Here is a 22,929-nt window from a genome sequence, read left to right on the forward strand (position 1 = left end):
CAAAACAACAAACCGATCTAACCATGTAACACCAATTGAGTTATGAGATTTTATTTACTTCATAATCTTATAACTAAATACACAGCTATACATGTTACCATCTGATTTTCATAATCCATTTTTCTCAGACGTAGAATATGACACTCTTATATATATATATGATTATATTGTAATCATGCATCTACCGCAAAGGAGAGCGAGTTTCAGTGATCGATATTACCACCTACTATCATGTTCGTTATAACACTTGCATCAATCAGTTTAATTTTTCTTCGCAACTAACTTAAGTTTAGCCATCGTTCACATCATCATTCCATGCGTCATCACACGGTGGCGTCGAGTCTAGGTAAAATAATTTGTTACCATAGTTACATTACTAGAACACTCGGACCCTTTTCTCTGCTGACGTGTATTGCCACAAGGAGGTAAGTTGTTTATAGGATCTGCAAGTGAATGGCCTTAGGCTTTCTGCAACGAAATGATTGCTTTCTATCAATCAGATGTACAAATCAGCTGTCATCGGAGTCCGTGACTGTAAGACACCGGCATATCTGACGTTGCACTCGGAGTTGGTTCCCTTTGGAGGGGGGGGTAAAGGGATATAATTTATTTCTGACCAGTAAACGCCAGATGCTGAAGTAAACTATAGAGTTTCAGGCTGACAACTGTATGTAAATCTTTGGTTTTAGTAAAATCAGCTCCCAAAGATCACATCTACAGATAACATCATCACAATCTCTCTCCTTTATAGCGATGACACCCTCACAAAAACGGATTACTCCCCTCCCTCCCCTCCCTTAACCCTCTTACTTCCGGTAAAAATCGTCTGCCTGAGGGTTAGATACTGATGGAAATCATTTGATCTTTGAACTGCCAGCGCTTGTCACAATAGCTGCAGATTTATCTGACGCAGACTTGCCACGTCGGTGAAGAGAATATCCTGCGTGCTAGAGGCATTACACAAGTGGGACTGAGGATGAACTGACGAATTGTGTCTGCCGCAGCATTTGTGTTCAACAAAAGCGTGTTGCCGTTTTAATTTGCAAGGTAGACACATTTTCAAATATACCAGTTACCGCAAAGAATTTTGCAGTTTATAGCTTATTTGATTTAAAAGATTAATATTTGTGAAAAATTTTCAAACAGAAGTTTTGCAAATAGACAGATAGTGATCGTCACTACCAAAATGATCTGGTGTCACATCATCATTCCACGGACGTAATACAAATTCGTGATCATTCTATATGTTATCGCGCCAGATCGCTTACTTTTGTTAAGAATTTCCATCAATAATTAAAACTTGGAGTATTACCGAGAACATAAAAACATATGATATTTTAAGTATTTAGATTTTTATGATTTTATTTTTTGCGGTCACTTAGTTAAATGGGAAAAGCTATTAAATACCATTAAAACTATTACAAAGTATTAAATATAAACTATACAGAATCTCTCTCTCTATATATATATTGTGTGTACCTGCTCGTGCACATGTGCATGAGAGGGAAAAGTGAAACTTAATGAAAGTCAAAACATTGCATTTATAATTTACATAACAGGTGATTTTTGTTCTTACTTCATTTCCAGCAATAAGACCTCCATACAAAGGATGCATACAATTGAATTAATTTTCCTCCTGCTTGCTGGAAATGTCTGCAGTCTAGAACATGTTAATCATGGGCCACATGTGTCTCACAAAAATGCTGATGGAAAGCATAATGCAGCATATGATCATGAGGCCGTACTAGGTAATAAAGATCTTTCTCAATCATATTCTCAATTTAAAGCCTGACTTGTAATTTAAAAGTTGAATTTTTTATACTTAAGATTAGGTTTTTAAAGTTGAAAAGGATAGGTGTTGAAAACTCCTTGTTCATTATTTTGTTAAAGACTGTTTCTTGCTTAATTTACATAATATCTACAGGCAAATTTCTTTAGAAAAGTTAATGTCTGACTCAGAATAAAGTATGGTGCTCTGGCAAAAGTAAGAATCACATGCTTTTAAATGTCATTGTTTCATTTCAGGGTCAGGTGTATTGGACGATGCATTTGCAAACTTGTCACCAGAAGAAGCGAAACGCAGACTGCTAGGGTTAGCTAAAAAGTATGATGAGGATGGTGATAATTTGATCACACAGGCAGAGATGTACAAATGGATGGTTGCATCATTCATGTAAGTAATGAGTGACATTGAAAATTGCCTCAGGAAGGTACACAGAGAGTAATGGGAACACTTTGTAACATTTAATCAAAATGTTAATTCCAAGCATTTGAAAGATTTTTTTTCACTGTTTCTCAAACTAAGCAGTGAACACAATAAGAGTATCATATAGTTTAATAGAAAGAATATTCCTCTAGTTACTGTCTCTTTTACATCTTCCCCATTTTTTATTTTCCCCCTGGATATCAAATTTTTGCACACCTGCTCTGAGGTAGAGCGTAAGCCACTACAAAAACAAACAATTTAATTGCTACGGCAAATATTCAGCCTCATCGAACCATATAGGCAGCACAAAAAGGGCTTATTTAAACAAAAGTGACAGTGTTTTATTTAGAGGTGTATAGCAATATTTTTACCTGGACATAGGTTGCATAGTGCTTATTTTGTTTTTTGTCAGGAGCCTAGATCGCGAGGAAGCACTTGAGCACATGGTTGAAGAAGACACAGACAATGATGGCTTTGTATCATGGGAGGAATATTTAAAACAGATGTTTTCCTTCAATACAGAGGAGCTACAGAATTTAGAAGATAGCATCCGTGATGCAGAGGAAATGACAGAGGAGATGAGGGACAATGCTGGAACACTGAAGGTAACAAATATTTTATTAGTAAAATGTATTAGTAATTGTGGCTAGGAGAATAGAATGATCCTGCAATACATAATGGCAAACACTACAAGGGAGACACATGGAAATGGGAAAGAGCATAGAGGGAAGGAGGTACTGGTGTTTAATGCTGAGCCAGCAACTAAGGCTATGTCATGGCAAAGCAACTCACCCTGTCAACAGGTAACAGCATGCAGAGAAAAAAAAAACAGCCCAAGATACAGGATTAGAACTTGCGATACATACTTTATGGTAAAGTTGATGTTCAGCCTATCCTTTGCTGCTTTTGCTGTCATGATCATGATGTGGATATCTGTCACAGACCAGCCATATCTGGAGAGGAAGGCTGCCAAGTACTTAAAACCATTTACCTCTTCGACCTATACTTTGTTTATGTAGATCTCAGCTTTGCCATTGCCAGTGTCCATGACTTTGCTTTTATCAGTGCTGGTCTTCATTTTGTATGTGTTTAAACTGTCTATCAGACTGGTAAGGTCTTTCAGTTCTCTTCCCTTTTTTGTCACAGAGATCTAGAGGGTCATGTATGTGCTTCTGTAGTTATATGAGACTGTGGAAGTTGCGTCCATTTTTTTACAAAGGTTTTGGTGGGTATAAAAATATTAGTTTTGTTGTTAGGCAAGAACATTGACTAGCAGCAGCAGGTATTTTTTTATGACATGTTGATTTTTTTACCGTGAAATAAGCATAACATTTATACATGATTAATTTGCTATAGATGGTGAAAGAGGATCGACGAAAGTTCCAAGGGGCAGACCTAGATAAGGATGGAAAGCTGAGCAAAGAAGAATATGTTGCATTTTTCTTTCCACAAAACTTTCCATACATGCACAAGTATGAGCTGGAGACATATCTGGAAGAGAAAGACAAAAATCATGATGGGATGATATCTTTGGAAGAGTTTCTTCCAGGTGAAATCTATCTTCAGTTATTTCAAAATTTATTCTCAAAGTATTGATAGACAATATCTAGTATTATTTTTGTAATTGTATATTTTTACTACATTTTACTTTAAAATGATCATTTTTAATGTAGAGGGGGGGCTCTTTTGGTTTTAGGAAGAATATCAGTGCTTGACTGTCTTAAAAGGTTCTATTCAGGAATTAGTAGTTTTCATTACAGACAGCCAAATCTTTACATGGTAAGATATGATCAAGGGTTTGTTGTGTGGTAGTAAACTTTATGCAGTGACAGTTAATCTAGGCAGGGACTTGGAAATGATGCATGGTCACAAAATGTGGAGGGGACAAATCTCTTTAATTTTTCAGGAATCTAGGTGTCATTTTTTTGTTTTATTGCACATTTCATTGAAAATTAGATTTATAAGTTAAATATTATTTGTGACTTTTACACAACACCTGGATGTCATGTCAGTTAGTCAGTTGGACAGTGATAGTCAATTAGGTTTTGCTCATTTATTGATTAGAACGTTTATTTGTTTTAGATAAACACATCTAACCACTTTAGTCACATACACCTTAGTTTGGAGAATAAGGATAACGCCATGCACATTTCTACGGCCGCAATATTTTGACTCAGTCACGTACATATTCACATAGTCACATCTAAGATTTGCTCTTTTGCAGGTGAAGGGAATGTGGAGGCAGATAAAGCTGCCCAGACAAACTTTGAAGACCTTGACAAAAATGGGGACAAGCAGCTCAGTTTGGATGAGCTGAAGACTTACATTGTCCCAGACGTAGATGAAATTGCGGAGGAAGAGGCAATACACCTGATTGAAATAGCCGATGCAGACAAAGATGACAAGTTGTCTTTTGAAGAGATAGCTGCAAAGACCAAAGAATTCGTAGGAAACTCTTTGACTGATTATGGACGTTCATTGCATGAAGAACTTTAGGCTTAGATGTGCTTTTATGATTGTAAAAGAAATGCTTTTGCTGTCTATTTTAGACATAGAACAAAAGGGACGGTACTTTAACCCTTGTCATTTAATCTGTTTACACGATATGCATTTTTCCTTTTTAAAAGGCATTTTGATTTTTACACCTCGAAGATATTTAAAAGATGAGACTAGATGTTGCAATGCAGAAGGTTTTGGGGGGCTTAGGAGGGGATGCTGGGAAGAAGATATATTAGGATTTGGGTCATCGTGCCTAATTTTCGAGTCCATGCCTCCCATTCTAGACTGGTAAACTCGTACACAGCTTATGCTGGATTACATGCATTGTTGATGAGTTCAGTTTATGTTGCACACATGATAAAGTGTTGTGAACACAAATGATACTGCAGATTTGCATATGTTTATATTTGCGCCTGAACCATGGCTTTAATGTTGGCATTTTTTATTGCTACTCTAAATACCTATGCTGGTATTGCTTTCATAGTCTTGAGAGCCAATGGAACTTTAGGAAGAAATTCTATCCTTTCTGTAGCAACAGTAGCATCATGTGTATTTTAAGGATTTCAGAAATTATTCCATTGTGCACTATATAAATGTAATTTTTCTTCTATTCTATTCTTAAAAAACCACATTAAAAATATCAAAAACCCACATTCAAATATTTTATCAAAAAATCTTCTGCTTAAAATTTTGTAATGTCTAATTTTAAAATCTGTGAATTGCTTATTTACTTCCAGCACTTCTGTTTTGATTTTATGGAGATTGAACAAAACCATCCTTCATTTTCATGTGTCATGTTTCATAATTTTCTGTTTCTCATATAATAATTTAGTTTTTTAGGTCACAATGGACAGAGACTTACCTAGTTTTTCGTGATGGGCTCTGAATGCAAATGTGTTTTTCATTTCAGTCAAATTTCATTAACTAGTAAATAATTTTATTTGATGCTGGCACATATGCATTATACATTCTTTAAAAATATCACATAAAGAAATCCACGATTCATTGGAAAATCTGTTACTGATGACTTGTGGTGAGAGAGTACAGTTATCCAAACAGAGTTGGAACATCTACCACACATTTGAATAGACAAAATTATCATAAAACTTTCTCTGTACAACTAGTATTACGATAGACTAATCAGGGCTTCTGCTAAGGCTAAAATCTCTGGGGTCCCAGGGAGCCCTTCTTCAGATTTTTAAGGGGTCCCTGTTCTTCGCCCAAATTTGAATGGGACTCCATTGACGAAATATGAAGGGGTCCTCCAAACTTTTAATGCGTATTGTACGCAATTTTTTGCGTAAGCAGAAGCCCTGCAGGCTTGTTTCTATCTTTCAATGTTCCCCATCAACCGATCTTTCATAAAGTAATGACCATAAATTGAAGTCTTTAATCCACTGGAAGCAACACAATAAATCATTCGCAATGTTTTAAACTCAGTAAAATTAAATGTAAGTTAAATTAGTTTGGTAACACTTTGATATTTAAAATATGAAGTGTTTCCTAAAAAAAATTTGAGGAAATAGTTATAATCTTAAAGTCCTGGAAGCTGAAAGCTCCATGATAACATTTTCTGCCATAGTGTTTGATGCTAGTTTTCAGGTTTTGGGAAAGTTGCTGCAGATGCGATATGCTTTTTCTTTTGAGTGCTGTTTAGAAGTATTACTTTTGTCTCTTTACAATCAACAAAAAATCAAAATACTGCTTAATGCTTGAAAAGTTGTTTCTATAAGTTATTAGTTTCTAAATTGCTTCAGAACATTGAATCAAATTGATATTTTGGCTGCAGTGAGATTTTTGCATGCTAGGGTATTTCATTGCATGTTCATGTACTAACGATAAGGGTCAAAGGAGATAAAAATGAGTTCTAAGATTTTGATACTTTTGACACATATTGCTGAGAATATGATGAACTATTGCTCGCCATTAAATGTTGATCCATGAATCTTGGATGCATTTAATGACAGAATCTTGGTTTGCAGTGAGTACATGAAAAAAAAAGTTATAAAAAAGCTATAAAGTTCCGAAAGTCATACACATTACATGAACTATTTTGTAGATGAATACTGTAGGGGTTATGCATGTTGTTCAGCTCTCTTAATGTTGGCCTAAAGAACTCAAAGAACATAAGTCAAGAAATTTGTTAACTAAAACACTGTGTTTAAGTTCTTAGGCTTTAGTTTTTTGTTTAGTGTTTTTAAAGTATTTCTATGTTGCCCATGTCATGCTATCAGCTAATCTTATTTCAGGGATATTTTGATGTTGAAAGCACTGCAGTATTATTTGTATCATGAGCTTGTTGAACACGTGGACAAAATTATACCTGCTGAAAACAATTCCCACCATTTTAATGTTGTGAGCATTTAATTATTTCAAGAAAATTTGAAATAAATTTGCACTTTCTAATTTGACTTTGGAATGCTGATTTGAAGAGGGATAAGCAGTGAGGATAATCGTGAATGAATTATCGTCAAACTTAAATGCATTTTTAAAATTTGCTTTTAGGGTACATTGTGGTGTGCAATGTGTTCTTAAAGTGCAGTGTGTTGTGCCATATGATTTATTTTTATGGTACAGTCTGCTGTGGTATGTAATGTGTAAACCATAAAATGCATCAGTTTTTTGGAGTAAGGGAACTAACAGTCTTTTTTTTAAACAAAATGCATTTACCCCAATTATGACAGGCTACTTCCCTTACATGCTGCCTGACCCCCTCCCCTGCACCATATTCCCGTCCCCTATCTCCTTCTTTCACAAACACTCTCAAAAGGTACATCTACAACAAAATCTAATAGAAATTTATTTTGCATATAATTCTGAATGTAGACTATTAGTCTATAAAACAATAACCGGATTTTTTTTTTTTTTTTTTTTTTTTTTTTGATTGGAACAACAAAGGATTTTGAATTTGGAAATAATCTCTTTCCAGCTCAATAGCCCCACTACTAGCCTTTCTGTGGTCTACAGACTATTTTAACCCACCACTTCACTGTGTAGCAGTTTGCGAGTACAGATACTCTCCTGTTCAGTGTGGTAAACTTAATTTGCGCCTCCCCCCAAAGAGAAAGTGGAAAATAAATATTACTATCAAAAGAACAAAATATTTTAATGGAGATTTGTGTTTAAATACACTCTGTAAGTGCAGTTTAGTATCTAAATGTAGTGTGTAAATACGTACCGCCTATCATACCAATCGGTTTGCCAGCTTAACTTCCGCATGACAGCAAACCGGACACAAGTAAAACGACTAGACTAGAATACCGACAAATACGGTTGCAAGAAATGCATGTTGTGCTCAGGGCGATTTCAAGTGGAAGACAAATGACACTTGTAAAGTCGTTTCAGTCCTTGCAGTAGCTGACAGTAAATGTTTTGAGGATGACTGACTCGCTCGTCTTGTCGAGTGGTATGTCTTGTGCTCTGGTGTGTATATGCTTTTCTCTGCATGGGTGCGCACGTTTATGAAAGAGCAAGAAAGCTGTGATTTGAGTGATGGTGAATGAATTTGTAACACGCAATTTGATGTTTATTGATAGTGTGTGCACGTGCGACTTCCGGCATGTACGGCTCCCAAAGCCCACCTTCCTTGGTGAGGGAAGCACGCTATAAATAAACATCATTGTTATTATAATTTTAGCAAACTACAGTATGGCAGTGTGACACACAGTAATGACTTGCTGTTGTATTGATTGGTTTGACTCGGACCTGATTAGCTTGATGTGAATAATGTGACTCGACTCTGCGCGTGACTCGACTTAAAAATCCGCCATGGATGGTAATGTAAGCGACTTTATTGTTCCCTGTGAAAGCCATCCATGAGCTTTTCTTAGCTGCATGCTTATTTTTAAAGGGGAGACACACTAACATTTACTGATTGACTATAACTACATTTAAATACCTTTCAGGGCTAGAAAGAATAAATTCATCTTTCTATTCCAGGGATGTGTGCAATACCAAAGATGCAATGGAATGTTACTCCTTTCTCTTTGCCTAAATATTCTCTTCCCCCTCCCACATTTTGTATGCTTAACTATAATATTTAATTTAAAAAAAAATTAAATTCGTGTCCTGTTATTATAGGTGTATGAGTCATACTCCCAATTCAGATGTTTTAGTACTAAGCTCGAATTTTTAACGCAAATACGCTAAGCACATGTTGATGATAATTCTCTGCAAGGATAATATTTGTGAATTGCTCTTTAACTTCCAACACTACTGCTTTGATTTAGATAATTTAAAATAATTATTCACCTCTGGTAACAATTTGTCTCATGTTTCATAATTTTCTTATTTCATCTTGTAGGTCAAGATGGACAAAGACATAGTTTGTTGTGATGGGCTCTGAAAGCATGATATAATGTGCTTGTTATTTCAGTAAAGTTTTCTTAACTAATAAATATTTTTTTAAATGTTATTTTAAAGCGTGGCTACAACCCAACAATATCAAGGGATGCAATCGAGTCTGATCTGACGCATCTACACAGTTATCGAACCTGAGGGCGTCGACCTAGTTTGATGTTGATCGAAGGAATGTACTGCGAATCTCGGGGCGGACAACAGCTGACAACTTATTAAACTGACAACTAATCAGAGCCATCGTGACGAACACGACGCATGTGATAATGATTCAGACCCAGGTAGACAAAGGCGTATAAATACAGGTGACAGCCGATTAGCTGTGTGTCTGGAGAAATACATTTGTGGTCGCAAACTCAACCTGCCAAAAATTTGAGAAAGACTGTCGACAAGATGAAACCCGCCATTGTTATTTGCATGGCTCTTTTAACATTTTACCAGCCGCTAGTGACGTCGAAAAATCCTCACATTCTCTTCATCGTGGCAGACGATCTGGGCTGGAACGATGTGGGTTTTCGAAATTCTGAAATCCACTCGCCAACCTTAGACAAAATGGCGGAAGCTGGAATTATCCTCAATTCTTCGTATGTGCAGCCCGTATGCTCACCCTCCCGGGCATCCTTCATGTCGAGCTACTTTCCCTTCCGGCTGGGCCTGCAGCACAAGACCATCATTGCCAGCCAGAAAGCCTACCTGCCCGCTGACGTCATCACCCTCCCGCAACGGCTGCGCGAGCTGGGTTACGCCACACACATCGTGGGCAAGTGGCACCTAGGCTTCTGCAACTGGAACTATACCCCGACTTTCAGGGGGTTTGATTCCTTCTACGGCTTCTACAACGCCAGAGAGGACTACTACAATCACACCGGCAGCCGCGATGCCTATGACTTCCGGTCCAACACATCCGTGGAAGTCGCTGCCAAGGGACACTACTCCGCTGACCTGTTCTCGGCGAAGGTAGTGGAGATAATCAAGAGCCACGATCCCTCGCGGCCTCTCTTCATTTACCTCCCTTTCCAGTCTGTCCACGACCCGTTGCAGGTTCCTGAGGAGTACGTGCAGCGGTACTGTTCAAAGGTGGTCAAGGAGTCGAGGCGGTTGTACTGCGGGATGGTGGCTGCCCTGGATGAGGCGGTGACCAACGTCACTAGCACCATGCAGGAGGCGGGGCTGTGGGAAGATACAATCGTATTCTTCACAACCGACAACGGCGGGCCGATCCCTGAAGGTGAGATAAAGTAAGGTGACCAGACGTCCTGCATTAGGCGGGACAGTCCCGCTTTTGACCTCGTGTCCCGCCTGCTCATCGGGCGGGACGCCCAATGTCCCGCTTTCTGGCTTTCTGGAAAGACCATCAAATGTCCCGGTTGTCTTTAAAAATCTGAATACCGTACGCTGATTCGGCGTTCTTTGACGGTGACGACACCATCATCGGCACGTGTCCCGCTTTCGCCCCCGAAACGTCTGGTCACCTTAGATAAAGACATTTACCTGAAACAGGTAAAACTCGTCAAAGACGAAATGCTTTCTTTCTTACATGTAGCGGTTCAAGCAGTGACACTTTTTTGTGGGCTGAAGCCTGTTTGACTCGGGTCTGGGAATAGGTGAAGGATAAACATTAATCATGTAATTTAAGTAAGCTAAACTTCGGAGGAGTATGTTAGCGAGGTCTGATTTGAGTTCATTTGAATCCGTTCTGGTTTTGTTTCTACCTGCTTGTGGGTTAAGTTTCTATTTACTTTGTTTGGCAAGTATTATACAGCAGGTAACAGAAACATTTATTTCAATGTACTCTCTTCTCTCTTCATACATTCTATACTTGTAAAAACACCGTCATATTCGCAGAAATTAGTTCACACAAACAGAAAGAAAGAGAAACACCACTAAGCTTTTACTGCATGATTTTTTTTTTTCTGTCCACATATATGGCAAAATTTTTATTTGAGACAAAGGTTTTTTTTATTTCAGGGGCAGACAATTGGCCACTAAGAGGGTCGAAGGGTACTCTGTGGGAAGGAGGAACCCGCGGTACAGCTTTTATCTACAGCCAAAGCTGGCTAAACAAGACAGGATACACCTACAACGGATTATTTCATGCCGTGGACTGGTATCCGACCATCTTGTCGGCTGCTGCCGGCAGCAAGGCCAATGTAAATAACTAATTTATAATTTTTAAATTTTATGCTTTTATTTTCACTAAACATTTCATGTGAGAACATGCTAATGATGACACTTTAGACAATTTGTGAACCACATGAAAGATTCAAGTTTGTGATTGATGGGTTTTAGTTTCATGGTAGGTTTGCATTTGTCTCCCTTGCATTGCACCCGAAGTAGAAAAAAAAAAAAAAACACCAAACAAACAAACCAGAACGAGCGTAAAGTACAAATTCGCTTCCGGCTTAACTACCAATATTAAGAACAGCAGACGGAGGTACAAAAGCTTGTGCTTTATGGTCTCTGGTGTTTTTAGTTTATGGGCTGTAGGTCATGGGAAGTGAAGGTTGAGGACTTTGCCAAGAGAGAGAGAGAGAAAAAAAAAAGTATTAAAGTAGCAATTTAATTGCTAGTTTGTTGATGACAAAAATTGTTATCTCGGTTCTAGACACTAAACTGCTAGATGGTTCACTGAGACCTGACAGCCCACAACTTAAAGAGGCTAAGAACAGGTTTAGGCAGACAACCAGCACAAAGATAGTAAATACTGCTAGCATTCAATATCTTTGGCCATCAGTTTGGACAGATGAGTCCGTGGTAGAAGTAGAAGATGCACAATGGAGCCATCAACAATGTGACTTAGAGCAAGGCTTCCAAGTACAACGCTTGTACACAAGAGGAAATATTAATAAAATATCAATAAACACCCCTCAGAGCTTTAGCATGCAACCGTCGACATGCTAACAACAAATTTTAAGCCTCTAATTGAGTGTTACAACGTGCAAAGACATTAACAACACAAGACACAATTCAATACAGTACAAGTGGCCCGTTGAAGCAAAAGGAAAAAAAAGACATCAAACCGAATAAAATGTTAATTTATTATAATGAGGGTTAACTACGTACGATCGTCACTTCTCATTGGTGGCATTTCCATAGACTAGCCTTGTCAGCTCAGTCCACAGCATTGTGCAATTTCACAGAAAATGAAACACGTGCTTGTGTTGGGTAATTGCAGTTAACTACTTTTTCTAACAAAAGTATGAAAGTGAGATCCTTCATCAAACAAAGAAAACAAAACAGATCGATGATGTAACAAACATTATCTTTACTACGATGATAAGAAGACAACTTTTGTAGAGGTGGTGTACATGACTTCTAAGACCTGTAAAATCCTCCATTTTGTTTAAAAAGCTGTTCTTTGTCCACCACAGCACCTGTTAGAGAAAACCGATATCGACGGAATTAGCCAATGGCAGGCTCTGTTACAAAACGGCCCCAGCCCTCGAGACGAGTTTGTGTATAACATTGACGAAATCGATCAGAACGGAGCTCTGCGATTGGGTCGTTATAAGCTGATTGAAGGAAGACCAGGCACCATAGGTCAGGATGTCGAGGAAACGGACGACCTCAACATTTATGACGAGGCGTGGGACAGGGCAGTTGATTCTTCTGACATGTCGACGGAAGGTAAAACGTCCAAGCTGTTTGTTAGCTTTGCCTTTTGGTTTGTCAACATTTCAAGCACTCAGTTTATCGTGTAATAATAATAAAAAAAGTCCCATGAGGCTTGTTTATGCTCAAACTATTGACCTCGCAATTTTTTTTGAAAATTGCTCACATAATGTTATCCCCCCCTCCCCGGGTGATTTTGTTGATATTTATTATTTTAAACAATGAGGAACATGTGTTTGTGTGTGTGTGTGTGAGAGAGAGAGAAAAGTAAAGTTTCATCAACATATTTACCGGCATATGCAAGCTGCGTGCTTTCTCATTCTTGTGTTCGACACGATCTCACCTTTGTTATCGTGCCACCTGTCCGATTAAAGTAGCCCCCACCTGTCGCTGAGACTACCTTTTTGTTCATCTGCCGCTTGTTGCCGCAGGTGCCGTTCCGACCTACCAACTGTACGACATCGAGGCCGACCCGACTGAGACCACCGACATCGCAGACAAGTACCCGGATGTGACACGCCAGCTTCAGGCGAGGCTGGCAGACTGGAAGAAGTTGCTGGTTCCCGCTAACTTCCCGCCTCCTGACCCTGCGTCGGATCCGAAGAACTTTGATGGGGTGTGGTCACCTGGTTGGTGTTAACAGGAAGAAGTTGAGATGACTAAAAAAGAAAATGTCCACTAAACGGGTAGATTCTTTTCCTGCCTGCTGGTGCTTCATTTCACAAAACAGAAATATTGGTCTTACTTAGACCACCTCTTACATATACTCTACAATATAGGTGCTTAAGGAGTCCAAAACTCTAGTTTTTCATGCTGTAAGGCACATTTGACATAAACTTTATGTTGATGCTGACACTGTGTGAGGGGGAGAGAAGTGTGAGTGATTGGGGGAGAGTAGGTGAGTGTGTGAGATGAATCGGGTGAGTGAAAGTGTGTGTGTGAGCGAGAGAGAGGGAGGGTGTGTACGAGTGTACTAGTGATTGGGTGAGTAGGTGAGTGGGTGAGAGTAAGGGATTGGGTGTGAGTGTGAGTGGGCGAGTGAAAGTAAGTGTGATTGGGTGAGGCAGAATGAGTGATTGGGTGAGGTGAACAACAGAGTGAGCGAATGAGGGAGTTAAAAGCCACAACAAGCCCAAGAGGTGTTTACACGATTAAGCTTCAGGGATTTTTGCATACAAATATGTTTCTTAAAAACACGCAGATGCATAAGACTATTATCAACAACGCTGCAGAAAAACATAAAAATCAAAAACAACAACAGCACAATATTAAACACTTATTGCTGTTTGACTCGTCTCCGTAAACAGTCCTCTCAAAACACACTTGAGCACCAAGTCCCACGGTCTCGCCGGTGATATATCTGTGTATATATATATTTAAATGACTTGTCCTGTATCCTTCTTAGTGCATGAAGTGCTTCTATATCGAGAGCATGACAACGTGTGCATGCGTGGGTATGTGTGCGTGCGAGGGTGTAAAGAGGTGCGCGGTAGTGTTTGTGAATCTGTCAAGTTGCCTAGTTTGAATTTAGTTGCACAGGAGGGACAACCCAGCTGCTAGGGGGGGGGGGGTTCTTTGCTCGTTAAGTAAAATGATTCAGTCACGTGACCATCAGCATGTCTGTCAAAGGTCAACGTCTCCTTGGCGGCTGATGTGAAATCCTCCTGCTCCAGTTTTGAACCTTGCTCCACGTGTTCAGACGTTTTGAAGCGTTCATTAAAACACTTTTTACAAAAACAATTTCTTCTCATTGTATTGCAGTCAAGGATGTGTCGCAACAGGGTTTTCAGAAATGTCGACTGAATCGTATAAACTGTCAGAATTGGTGCAATCAATACAAAAAGCAAAGCAAGATTGCTATAATTATTGATGGCAATGTTGTAATAATGCCATTGTTTCAAGTCGGGTAGGAATGTGCCAATGAACTCATAAGCAATAGCAGCAAAATGCTTTCGTACAGTAACAAAATCTTTTGATAATGGCGGTCATCGTGATCAGGTAAACATAGACTAACAAATATCAACACTGAGTCACTACTCAGTCACATACACGTCATCGTGCCAGTGCTGCGTGCGCACGCGCGTGTGTATGTGTGTACGTGCTTTGCTGGCCTGATATAATATAATGATATAATATAGGTGCGTGCATGGTGGGTTTGGGGTATTTGATTTTTCTTAGGCGTGTTCACATGGGTATTCTCTGTGTGTGTGTGTTCGCGAGGAAGAGAGAAAGGTAGTGCGTGCACGCGTGCGAATGTGAGAGAGATATAGGGAGAGAGAACGAGACACACGCACACTCATACACATGCACACATGCACACCAGATTATGGAAGGGTCGACCATTACCAGCGAACGGTTCAATGCCTCAAATAATTTAACTGCTCTGTTCACCCTTTTGTGCAGCTCGAGGGTGAAATAGCAGCACCACATTCAAACACTGAACAACAACCCCTACACAAATTATTTCTTTTTTTTTTATATTCTTTTCGCGCGCGCATGTATCTTCAGTCTTGTTAAAGGTGTCTTCGGCTTCGAGTACAAAACTTTACGACTGTACTTGCCGCTTGAGGGCGCTCCTCGCTTTGACCGCCAGACCATTTCCAACCTACAAGTGAAATGGTGAATGTCTGAAAATTAAAGAGCCGAGAAAGGTGTTCTTACCTATGTCGATCTTGTAGACACATGGTGACCCCCTCGTACAAACTTCTGCCTGAGCTTGAGTGAAGCCTTGTGCAGACTCCACTATTGTTAGTGAGGACTGGAAAGGGTAATGCTAGGGTAATGGAATACGTGCGTGCGTGCTGCCTACATGTGTGTATGTGTGAGGGGAGAGACTTAAAAACAGCAACAGGATGGACACAAACAGACATGACATGACATGACATATTTTTATTGCTTCAAACCGCTCCAATGCAGGTAAGCAGATAGATAAACGAGCAACAGGCATGACCAGTAAGGGGTGGACTCCAATAACACATTTTGGAGTGAAATTACCTGTTTAAAGCGACAGCGAGGATCGCTTTTCAGCCTACCTTCCTTGTCGACGTATGGTGTTCCCCACAGGTCATAGGTCACCAGCATATAGAGTGTTCTAGACATCAGTTTCTATCTTGAGAAAGAGACAGCTGCACGTGGAGGTAATTTCGAACTGGGTAATGTCTTGGTAATGATTAGGTAATATCTGAATAATGTTTGAGCATGATTATGAAAAGAAAGCCAAGCCAGAGGAGTTGTTCGATCAAAGATCTTTAGGAGTAGAAATGTTTTGTTTCTTCCCAGACTGCTTTGCCCTCCTTCATACAAAAAAACCAGATGTCCTGAATTCCTTGTGCGAGTAAATTGAAAGCAGCGACAGACAAGTTCACGATGGGTCACAGCAGCAGGTCTTACAACACTACCGCTTTAATACTGAACTGAGAGAATGCAGTCGAGGGTGACACTGAGGCTGCATCTCCAGTGTCCCGTATCTGTTTCAGGAAAACAAAAAGTTCAGCGAATGTTGTCTAGGCACGGAATGAAACGATAATTCTCGGTGTTTCGTCTGATGTCGCACGTGGTGCTTGTGGGACTACTTTCCCTAACGGCTCTACTTAGCTTCTGTCAGATACGGTTGGGTGATGCAGGGCTTTGTAATGCATGACTTTGCATGACTATGCTCTATAACTCGGGAAATTTCCAATGCCAATTAATGTATGAAAGTTGTAATATACATTTTGTATTACCATGTAATGCATGATGTTTGCTACGTAACCAAAGGATTTGCAATGTAATGCAATAAATGGCTTTGTATCCAATGAACACCATTTCTGTAAAGCAGAACATTTGTAATGCTATCTATTGTATGGAGTTTTTATTTCAATATAATTAATATGTTCTAGCATTATTTCTAATGGACTAACGTCCTTCATAATTGATTCTCACATTCTGTGTGATTTTTGATGAGAGGGGAGCACTAGTTCTATCCGGTTTCGTTTGTCGCTACTATATTTTGTTAAGAAATGTGTAGAACATTCTGACTGGGTTTTATCAGTAATAAGCAACCTCATTTTAATTGTTTACAAAAGCACATGACAAGCCGGTTGCAGCGGTACATGTTTTCAATGCTGTTGGGATAGTCGATAATTCGATGATCACCAAGCCACGCATCGTATGCTCTAATAAATGTGATTTGTACAAAATTAAAATCGTGTAAATTTGAGACAATAACCAATAAAATAAAAGTAGACCCAGTTTGGGTGTTATCAAACTTTAAACGCGTCTTAATTTGAAAATTTAATTACAAAATATTTACCTTTTAATTTATTCTTTATACGTTTCATTGGAAGGAAGGAACATTGAAAGGGATTTCTTTGTGTTTTATTGCTTACCCATCAGTTTTGATTTGAGGTGATTGGATTCATTACATCCATTTCTTAGATATATGGACATAAAGATTTGGTATGCATGTGGAATTAGACCGATTCAGTCCACATAAAACTGAAGGAGTCATTCAACCCTTAGGAGCTGGAAGCTGGAGCTGTGCACAGAGTGTGGTATTCCCTGTGTTCAACCCTCGTTTATTTGACATCCTGTGGCTAGACGACGATATAACAGCTAGTAGACATTTTCTCGATGGTCAGCTATCAGCAAGGTTCGTGGTGGGTCTTATTATCCGCAGATTTATAGCTTCCTTTATACAGAATGCTTTTTAAACATTTATATCCACTTAGCATAATGAAATGTCCGTTCATTACTTTGTAGTCTAGATTTATCGCTTGTTTTATAAAGAATGTTTTTTTTATTCATTTTGCATAATGTCAATGTTCGCTCCACACGTAGTGGGATTAATTGAAGGGCGACTTAGCACAGTCTCACAAAGATCGCATATTCACGCACCAAAAAAATAAACAATAACAACAACTTTAAGGATATTAAAGGTACAGGATAGTATAGCAGTCAAAGTGCATTCCGATATCTTGTTTCAGACATTTTCTGCTTGACTTCGCCACTACGCCATGTGCATGACCTCCCCTTCTTTATCCAGTGGCGACGCTTTCACGTCTGCTACGGGATCCGCCTCGTCAGCGCTCGACACAGGGCTTTCCTGGCGTGACACGACTGACTCGCAGTTCGGGGTGGTGATATGGTGGTGGTTGTAGAGGGTGGAGGCCAGTGGGACTGTTGTGTGGGAAGCTTTGCGTCAGTCGGTGCCGTGAAAAGGACCAGCGACGAGAAACAAACTTAGTTGACCGTTTCCTACACTGCAGCGGTTGTCACCGTGTTGTTACCCTGTCGATGCATTGAGCAGCGGAGACCTAAGCGACACGACTGAAGCTGTCTACTTTTCTGAAGTAAGTAACCGAGAGAGAGAGAGTGAAGTATGTGGGTGTGAGAAAGAGAGAGAGAAAGGAAAAAAATAAGAAAGAGGAAGTTTGTACTGGTGTACAACACAGGGTCGTATTGGGGCTAATGCCCTTTTCACTCTTTTTCTTTCTCTCCCCTCTCCAAACATAATTTATAAATATACATGATTTTTTTGTCATACGGGTGTTTGTTTATTGCTTCACCCAAATTTAACAAACAGTTAATACAGTACTTGTAATACTATCTTGTACTGCGGAGGACTAGGTACTTAACTGATTCAATACAATGCTTTTCACGATGGCTTAAGTAAAATAGAAATAAACCTGGCTAGATACATAACTTTCAGAGTGAAAATACGTGAAAAAAGGTAAGTTGTAAAACATACATGTGGTACAGATATTTATTTATTTATATATCTAGAATGTATCACTTATGATTAAATTTTGAAGCCATGATCAGATGTTCCTCCCAGTAATTACAAAATAAAGGGATGTTAGAGAGAGAGAACGAAAATAAATCAGACAACATCCAACAGAGAATACAGTCCGGCTGAATTGATTATTTCCCTTCAGTATATGTTGCTCGTAGACACAGCAACAAGCGCGAACGGCCAGAGATACCCCGGGTATGAAATCCCCAGAGTACAGCACTCCATCTCCCAGACGCGCGACCTCCACGCTTGGCTGGTTGTCACACCCCTTAATGTGTTATGCTCTTTGGCATCGATCCTTGCTGCGAGGTGCTGGACAGAGGCACTGTGGTTCTGATTCCTGGTGGGGACCTGGCTAATGGTCACGTGTGCATGTTGAGTGTTGGGCGAGGTGTCCAGCGGCTTACGGCCGTTAATTCTGAGCAGAATGTGTTGCAAGCTGTGTCACATGCTGTGCGCTTGAACACAAATCATTTCATTGCGTTTTGCTTACTTTTGAGAAAATGTCTAGTCCATGGAATGATCTGATCATGAAATTAGCTAGAACGAGACTTTATTTGGACAGACATTAGTCTATAGAAATACAGTCTAGTTGAAAAGCTTAATGGGGTAAATAAAAGACAGCTAAAATATATAAAGAATAAAGAAATTGAAATGAACATTAACAGAAGGAAAAATGCTGAAGGTTCGTCTATTTTGCACCGATTTCTTTTTACTATATGTATATACTCTCTGTACTCTGTATAGTTTTATATTCGTTAGATTTATAAAGGTAGTAAGAAACTAGATACAGACATAATTATCAAGATTAGTTTTTTTGTAGACGAGGACTGTGTAAACGGCTAACACATCTTTCCAGGCAGAAGTCAGAAAATGTGAATAAGATGCTGACACCAATTACAAACTATACAGGGTTAGAGCGCATGGCCAGAACTGATGTTTTTCTTTGAATAATTCATAAAGCCTGAACGCAAATCTTGACTAAATTTATTTTTGAAAAAAAGAAAGATATTAAGACAGCAGGTAGCATGGTTCTGGTTGCTCCTCTCTCTTGCTCTTTCTCCTTCCCACGTGCGGTCCGGTGGCGCACCTGGTAACCGTTTGTTACCATTACAGAATTTGATGCCTGGGTTCACATCTCGTCTCGGGCACGCGCTGTTTTCTGCCGACTGCTTTGTCGTGATTAACCTTTTAGTTGCTGACGGCTTAAAGCAACTCCCTGACTTCTTCATTCTCTCTCTCCCTTATCCCCCTACACTTCTCACTTCTCTCATTCTCATGTCCGTGTCAGATTGCGACAATCTATTAAGTTTTTGGTGGTAGTGAATACATTCTTTCTTAGACATGCAGTTAGCCTAACGAGCAAAACACATCACTCGACACGATTTTTGCTGGTGGTGATCACTTCTCTGTCCAGAAGTAGGCATATTTCATGTGTAAGAATAAATTTATATGGTGTAACTAAGCCGTTGGTATGTGTAAACACGTTTTGATATTATGCAAATACGGGTTTGTGGTCCGCTTCTGTCATCTGTAAACGCCGTTACATTTTGTAAATAGGTGTGCATACTGTGTAAAGACCTGTTTGTCAGGTGCAACACAGGCTTCTTTTCCTATGTAAATGCCGAGTTATACCACCGGCACCACATTTTGCTTTTCTGCTGGTGGCCGCTGTTTCAATGGTTTTCCAATCCCAGCCGCGGCCATACCATTATCAGAAGTCAAGCACGAGGGAGGAGGGGTCATTATTTGGAGAAACTTCATCTGGTACCTCCTCCTGACTATCACCATACTGTTAAACTCAGTTCAATTACAACTGTCTCATTCCGATGGACCATCGACAATAGAGTGAATCCGAGGCTTACAAAGAAGGACTTGGCAATAACAAAAGTCCTTAATGCGACCGACCACATTCGCTCGTTCGTCTCGTCCCGCAGGATGGCATTGTCCCCACTGCATTTCACCTGAAGAATAACAAGCTCAGGACAGAAAAGAAAAAGATCTCGTCTGCCAAGCAGGGAGAATCATTTGCATTTCAAATCGCCAAGTATTGACCTCCAAAGAGATAAAAACTTTCACAAAACTCATACAGAGACAGGTGTTGTTATTGTTCTAAAAAGACGATAAAAGCTCGCGGGAAAGAAGGTAAGAAGTAGTGTAGATGGGAGGACGAGGTTTAAATTGTTATGTTAAGCACCACTTTAACATTTTTTGCTAGAATCTCGACAAGGGGAAAAAATAAGAAGCAGAGCTCCTGTAATTACCGACGACCATTGTCTGATTGTCGCGGTGCTCCTGACAAACTCGAGCTCAGCGCACCTGACGACACTTTCTGATCGAGGAGACCTACCTGAGAATGCTCTCTGGTCGAGCTCAGCCCACCTGTGAACACTGTCTGATCGTGCACAGCCCATCTGTGAAAAATTTCTGATGTGGCACACACCACCTGAGAACATAATTCTCTCATCGAGCACAACCCGGGGTGCACTACAGGGCGTATAAATAGCTGTCTTAGAACTATGCTAATCGCGCTTTGCCCTTGGGCCGTGTGTGAGGTGTGCAAAGCACTTTAAAACTTGCATAATCCATCAGCAGTGGTGTGAGACATACGATGTGCAAGAATTTTACAAGATGGTTAGTTTTTAGCCAGATTTTCTGACTTTCTGAAGGTGCACTGTAAAAGTGCACTATTCTTCTTCTTTTGCTCACCAGAATATGTTTGTTGAAGACTGTTCAGAAAGCATTATTTCCATAGTAAGACAAATGTATGGAAACTGTGAAATACGTAATCCTGTTTGGGGATATACTTTTATATGAGAGTGCATATAGCTTGACATCCTACGAACAATAAATACTTTGTACTTCCCGCTTCCAGAAGCTAGCTTTTGCCTTGATGGTGTCCAGTTACATTGTCATTTTGCAAACAATCAGTCCTCTATGCTAGTGTTTGTAAAAAACAGCTGCTGTCTGAGTGTCGGATATTTTTTTAGCAAATTGTGTCCACACTGACTGTTGTCTTCACGACATGGAGTATAATGCCGATATTCTCGAAAGTTTTTAAGAACAAAAATATATTTGTTCTACAAAGTGAGGTAAGGAAAACAAACAAACAAACAAACAAACAAACAAACAAACAAACAAACAAACAAACAAACAAACAAACAAACAAACAAACAAACAAACAGACATAAACAGATTATTGTTTTAAACTTGTTTACCCATGAAATACTCTTTTCCCTTCCCATATTTCGCTTTGCACGAGTGCAGTGTTGTTGACGGAGTGGACTCACCTCCAAGACTCACCTCCCAGACAGCGGACTGATCACTTCCGGTTTGTAATGTGTTTGTTAAACTTGCGGATCAAGGAGGCGGTATGGCGAAGCATTGGCAGGGTGTCTAGCAATGCCGGAGATCTGATAGCATCACATACACTGCTCTGAAGTGGGACACAACAATGTTTTTTTTTTCTGAATATAAACACACAAACCTACAGATCTTTGCATGTGTACGCGCGAACTTGCCTAAGTAGAAAACAACAGAACGGTGATTAATTCTGAAACTCGTAAGTTCAAAAAACAAATTAAATTGTGTAGTTTTCAATTGTAGCAACAGACATTATTTTAACCATTGAACTATTTTCACGGCTTATTGATTGACTTGTTACCCCGCAACCTGCAAAACAACCAAATGTGTCTACAGAGCTCTGGAAGCACGACTAGGGTATACACACACACCGACTGCAAAGTTTAAAAAGAATATGGCTACACAAATCTGGAAGACCACGAAGAACAGGTCGGGCTCATATTATTCTCTCTTCTTGACAAGATTTTGAGGAGACATTTCCTAGTGACAAAAGAAAGGGGTGTCAGTGCAAGTTGTTGAAAGGAATAGGTGAAATGAATGTCTGTCTATTCATTTCTATTGCACACTGAATGTCTCCTATTCACTTCAAATGCTCAAAGGGGTCGAGAAACTGAAAAGAGATTGATTTCAGCTGTTGGCACTCTCGAGTGTATTGACTCTCGCTACAGCCAGTCTTTTCCTGTTTAACAATCACTCTACGTGAGGCATTATGGAATTTTAAAGCTTGTGGGAAACTAAAGGTCAATTCATGGCTTTCATAAACAAACCTTTCTGAATGTTCACAGTTCGTGTACGTGGCGATACGTGGCAGGATATCGATCGAAGGGGTCAGCGATGACGACCCAGAGACACCTGGCGTCTCTACTGTCAATAAATATAACAAAACAAGACCGACAAAAACAAACCGCTAATATTTTCACAAAATTTGAGAAATGTCGATTTGTGACAACCGCAGTGATATATATATATACGTGTATCGTGCGTCTGGGCGATAAGCCTATCGTTAAACCCTTTATACTTACTGATTACTAAAGGTTGATAGCTGTGGAAGGTTAATCAGTTAATTAGCATTTCATCTTGGTATGTTACCGGTAGAAATCATCTTGTGGTAATGTGGCTA

At 39.6% G+C, this 22,929-nt stretch overlaps 3 protein-coding genes across 14 annotated transcripts in view; all 3 read left to right on the forward strand.

Annotated features, from left to right (window-relative positions):
- The first annotated feature begins 790 nt into the window (after positions 1-790).
- Positions 791-7,111, forward strand: LOC112573931 (reticulocalbin-2-like). The gene is made up of 6 exons (XM_025254632.1): positions 791-1,047; positions 1,588-1,748; positions 2,026-2,173; positions 2,619-2,811; positions 3,563-3,755; positions 4,431-7,111. The coding sequence occupies exons 2-6, from the start codon at positions 1,610-1,612 to the stop codon at positions 4,700-4,702; spliced, it is 945 nt and encodes a 314-aa protein (XP_025110417.1). The 5' UTR covers positions 791-1,047; positions 1,588-1,609; the 3' UTR covers positions 4,703-7,111.
- An 833-nt stretch (positions 7,112-7,944) lies between these two features.
- On the forward strand, positions 7,945-14,413 carry LOC112574237 (arylsulfatase B-like). Of its 4 annotated transcripts, none has more exons than XM_025255157.1 (5): positions 7,945-8,128; positions 9,128-10,289; positions 11,030-11,211; positions 12,433-12,681; positions 13,016-13,144. In XM_025255157.1, the coding sequence occupies exons 2-5, from the start codon at positions 9,455-9,457 to the stop codon at positions 13,043-13,045; spliced, it is 1,296 nt and encodes a 431-aa protein (XP_025110942.1). In that variant the 5' UTR covers positions 7,945-8,128; positions 9,128-9,454; the 3' UTR covers positions 13,046-13,144. The 4 variants fall into 4 exon arrangements, with proteins under 4 accessions (XP_025110942.1, XP_025110939.1, XP_025110941.1 ...); XM_025255154.1 differs by having other exon boundaries at positions 7,948-8,128; positions 12,433-12,688; positions 13,105-14,413; XM_025255156.1 differs by having other exon boundaries at positions 7,948-8,111; positions 12,433-12,688; positions 13,105-14,413.
- Positions 14,414-17,648: 3,235 nt separating this feature from the next.
- LOC112573579 (probable 3',5'-cyclic phosphodiesterase pde-5) overlaps positions 17,649-22,929 on the forward strand; it is a 55,688-nt gene continuing 50,407 nt past the window's right edge. For 3 of the 9 annotated variants that reach the window (XM_025254071.1, XM_025254070.1, XM_025254072.1), the window contains exon 1: positions 17,663-18,003. The gene's annotated coding sequence lies outside the window, so the exon portion shown is untranslated. Of the gene's footprint in view, positions 18,004-22,929 lie in introns of all 9 variants that reach the window. The other 6 variants (XM_025254075.1, XM_025254076.1, XR_003101259.1 and 3 more) reach the window with 5 other exon arrangements.

This window comes from Pomacea canaliculata, linkage group LG10 (assembly GCF_003073045.1).
Source record: "Pomacea canaliculata isolate SZHN2017 linkage group LG10, ASM307304v1, whole genome shotgun sequence".
In the NCBI taxonomy this organism is placed as follows: domain Eukaryota; kingdom Metazoa; phylum Mollusca; class Gastropoda; order Architaenioglossa; family Ampullariidae; genus Pomacea; species Pomacea canaliculata.

What these genes read in the sequence shown, in the direction of transcription:
- LOC112573931 (XM_025254632.1), top strand. Translation starts at nt 1,610, where the DNA reads ATGCATACAATTGAATTAATTTTCCTCCTGCTTGCTGGAAATGTCTGC. An exon ending in TGGATGGTTGCATCATTCAT is followed by an intron (nt 2,174 to 2,618) that starts GTAAGTAATGAG and finishes GTTTTTTGTCAG; the next exon opens with GAGCCTAGATCGCGAGGAAG. An exon ending in ACAATGCTGGAACACTGAAG is followed by an intron (nt 2,812 to 3,562) that starts GTAACAAATATT and finishes AATTTGCTATAG; the next exon opens with ATGGTGAAAGAGGATCGACG.
- LOC112574237 (XM_025255154.1), top strand. Translation starts at nt 9,455, where the DNA reads ATGAAACCCGCCATTGTTATTTGCATGGCTCTTTTAACATTTTACCAG. An exon ending in CGGCGGGCCGATCCCTGAAG is followed by an intron (nt 10,290 to 11,029) that starts GTGAGATAAAGT and finishes TTTTTATTTCAG; the next exon opens with GGGCAGACAATTGGCCACTA. An exon ending in CTGCCGGCAGCAAGGCCAAT is followed by an intron (nt 11,212 to 12,432) that starts GTAAATAACTAA and finishes TGTCCACCACAG; the next exon opens with CACCTGTTAGAGAAAACCGA.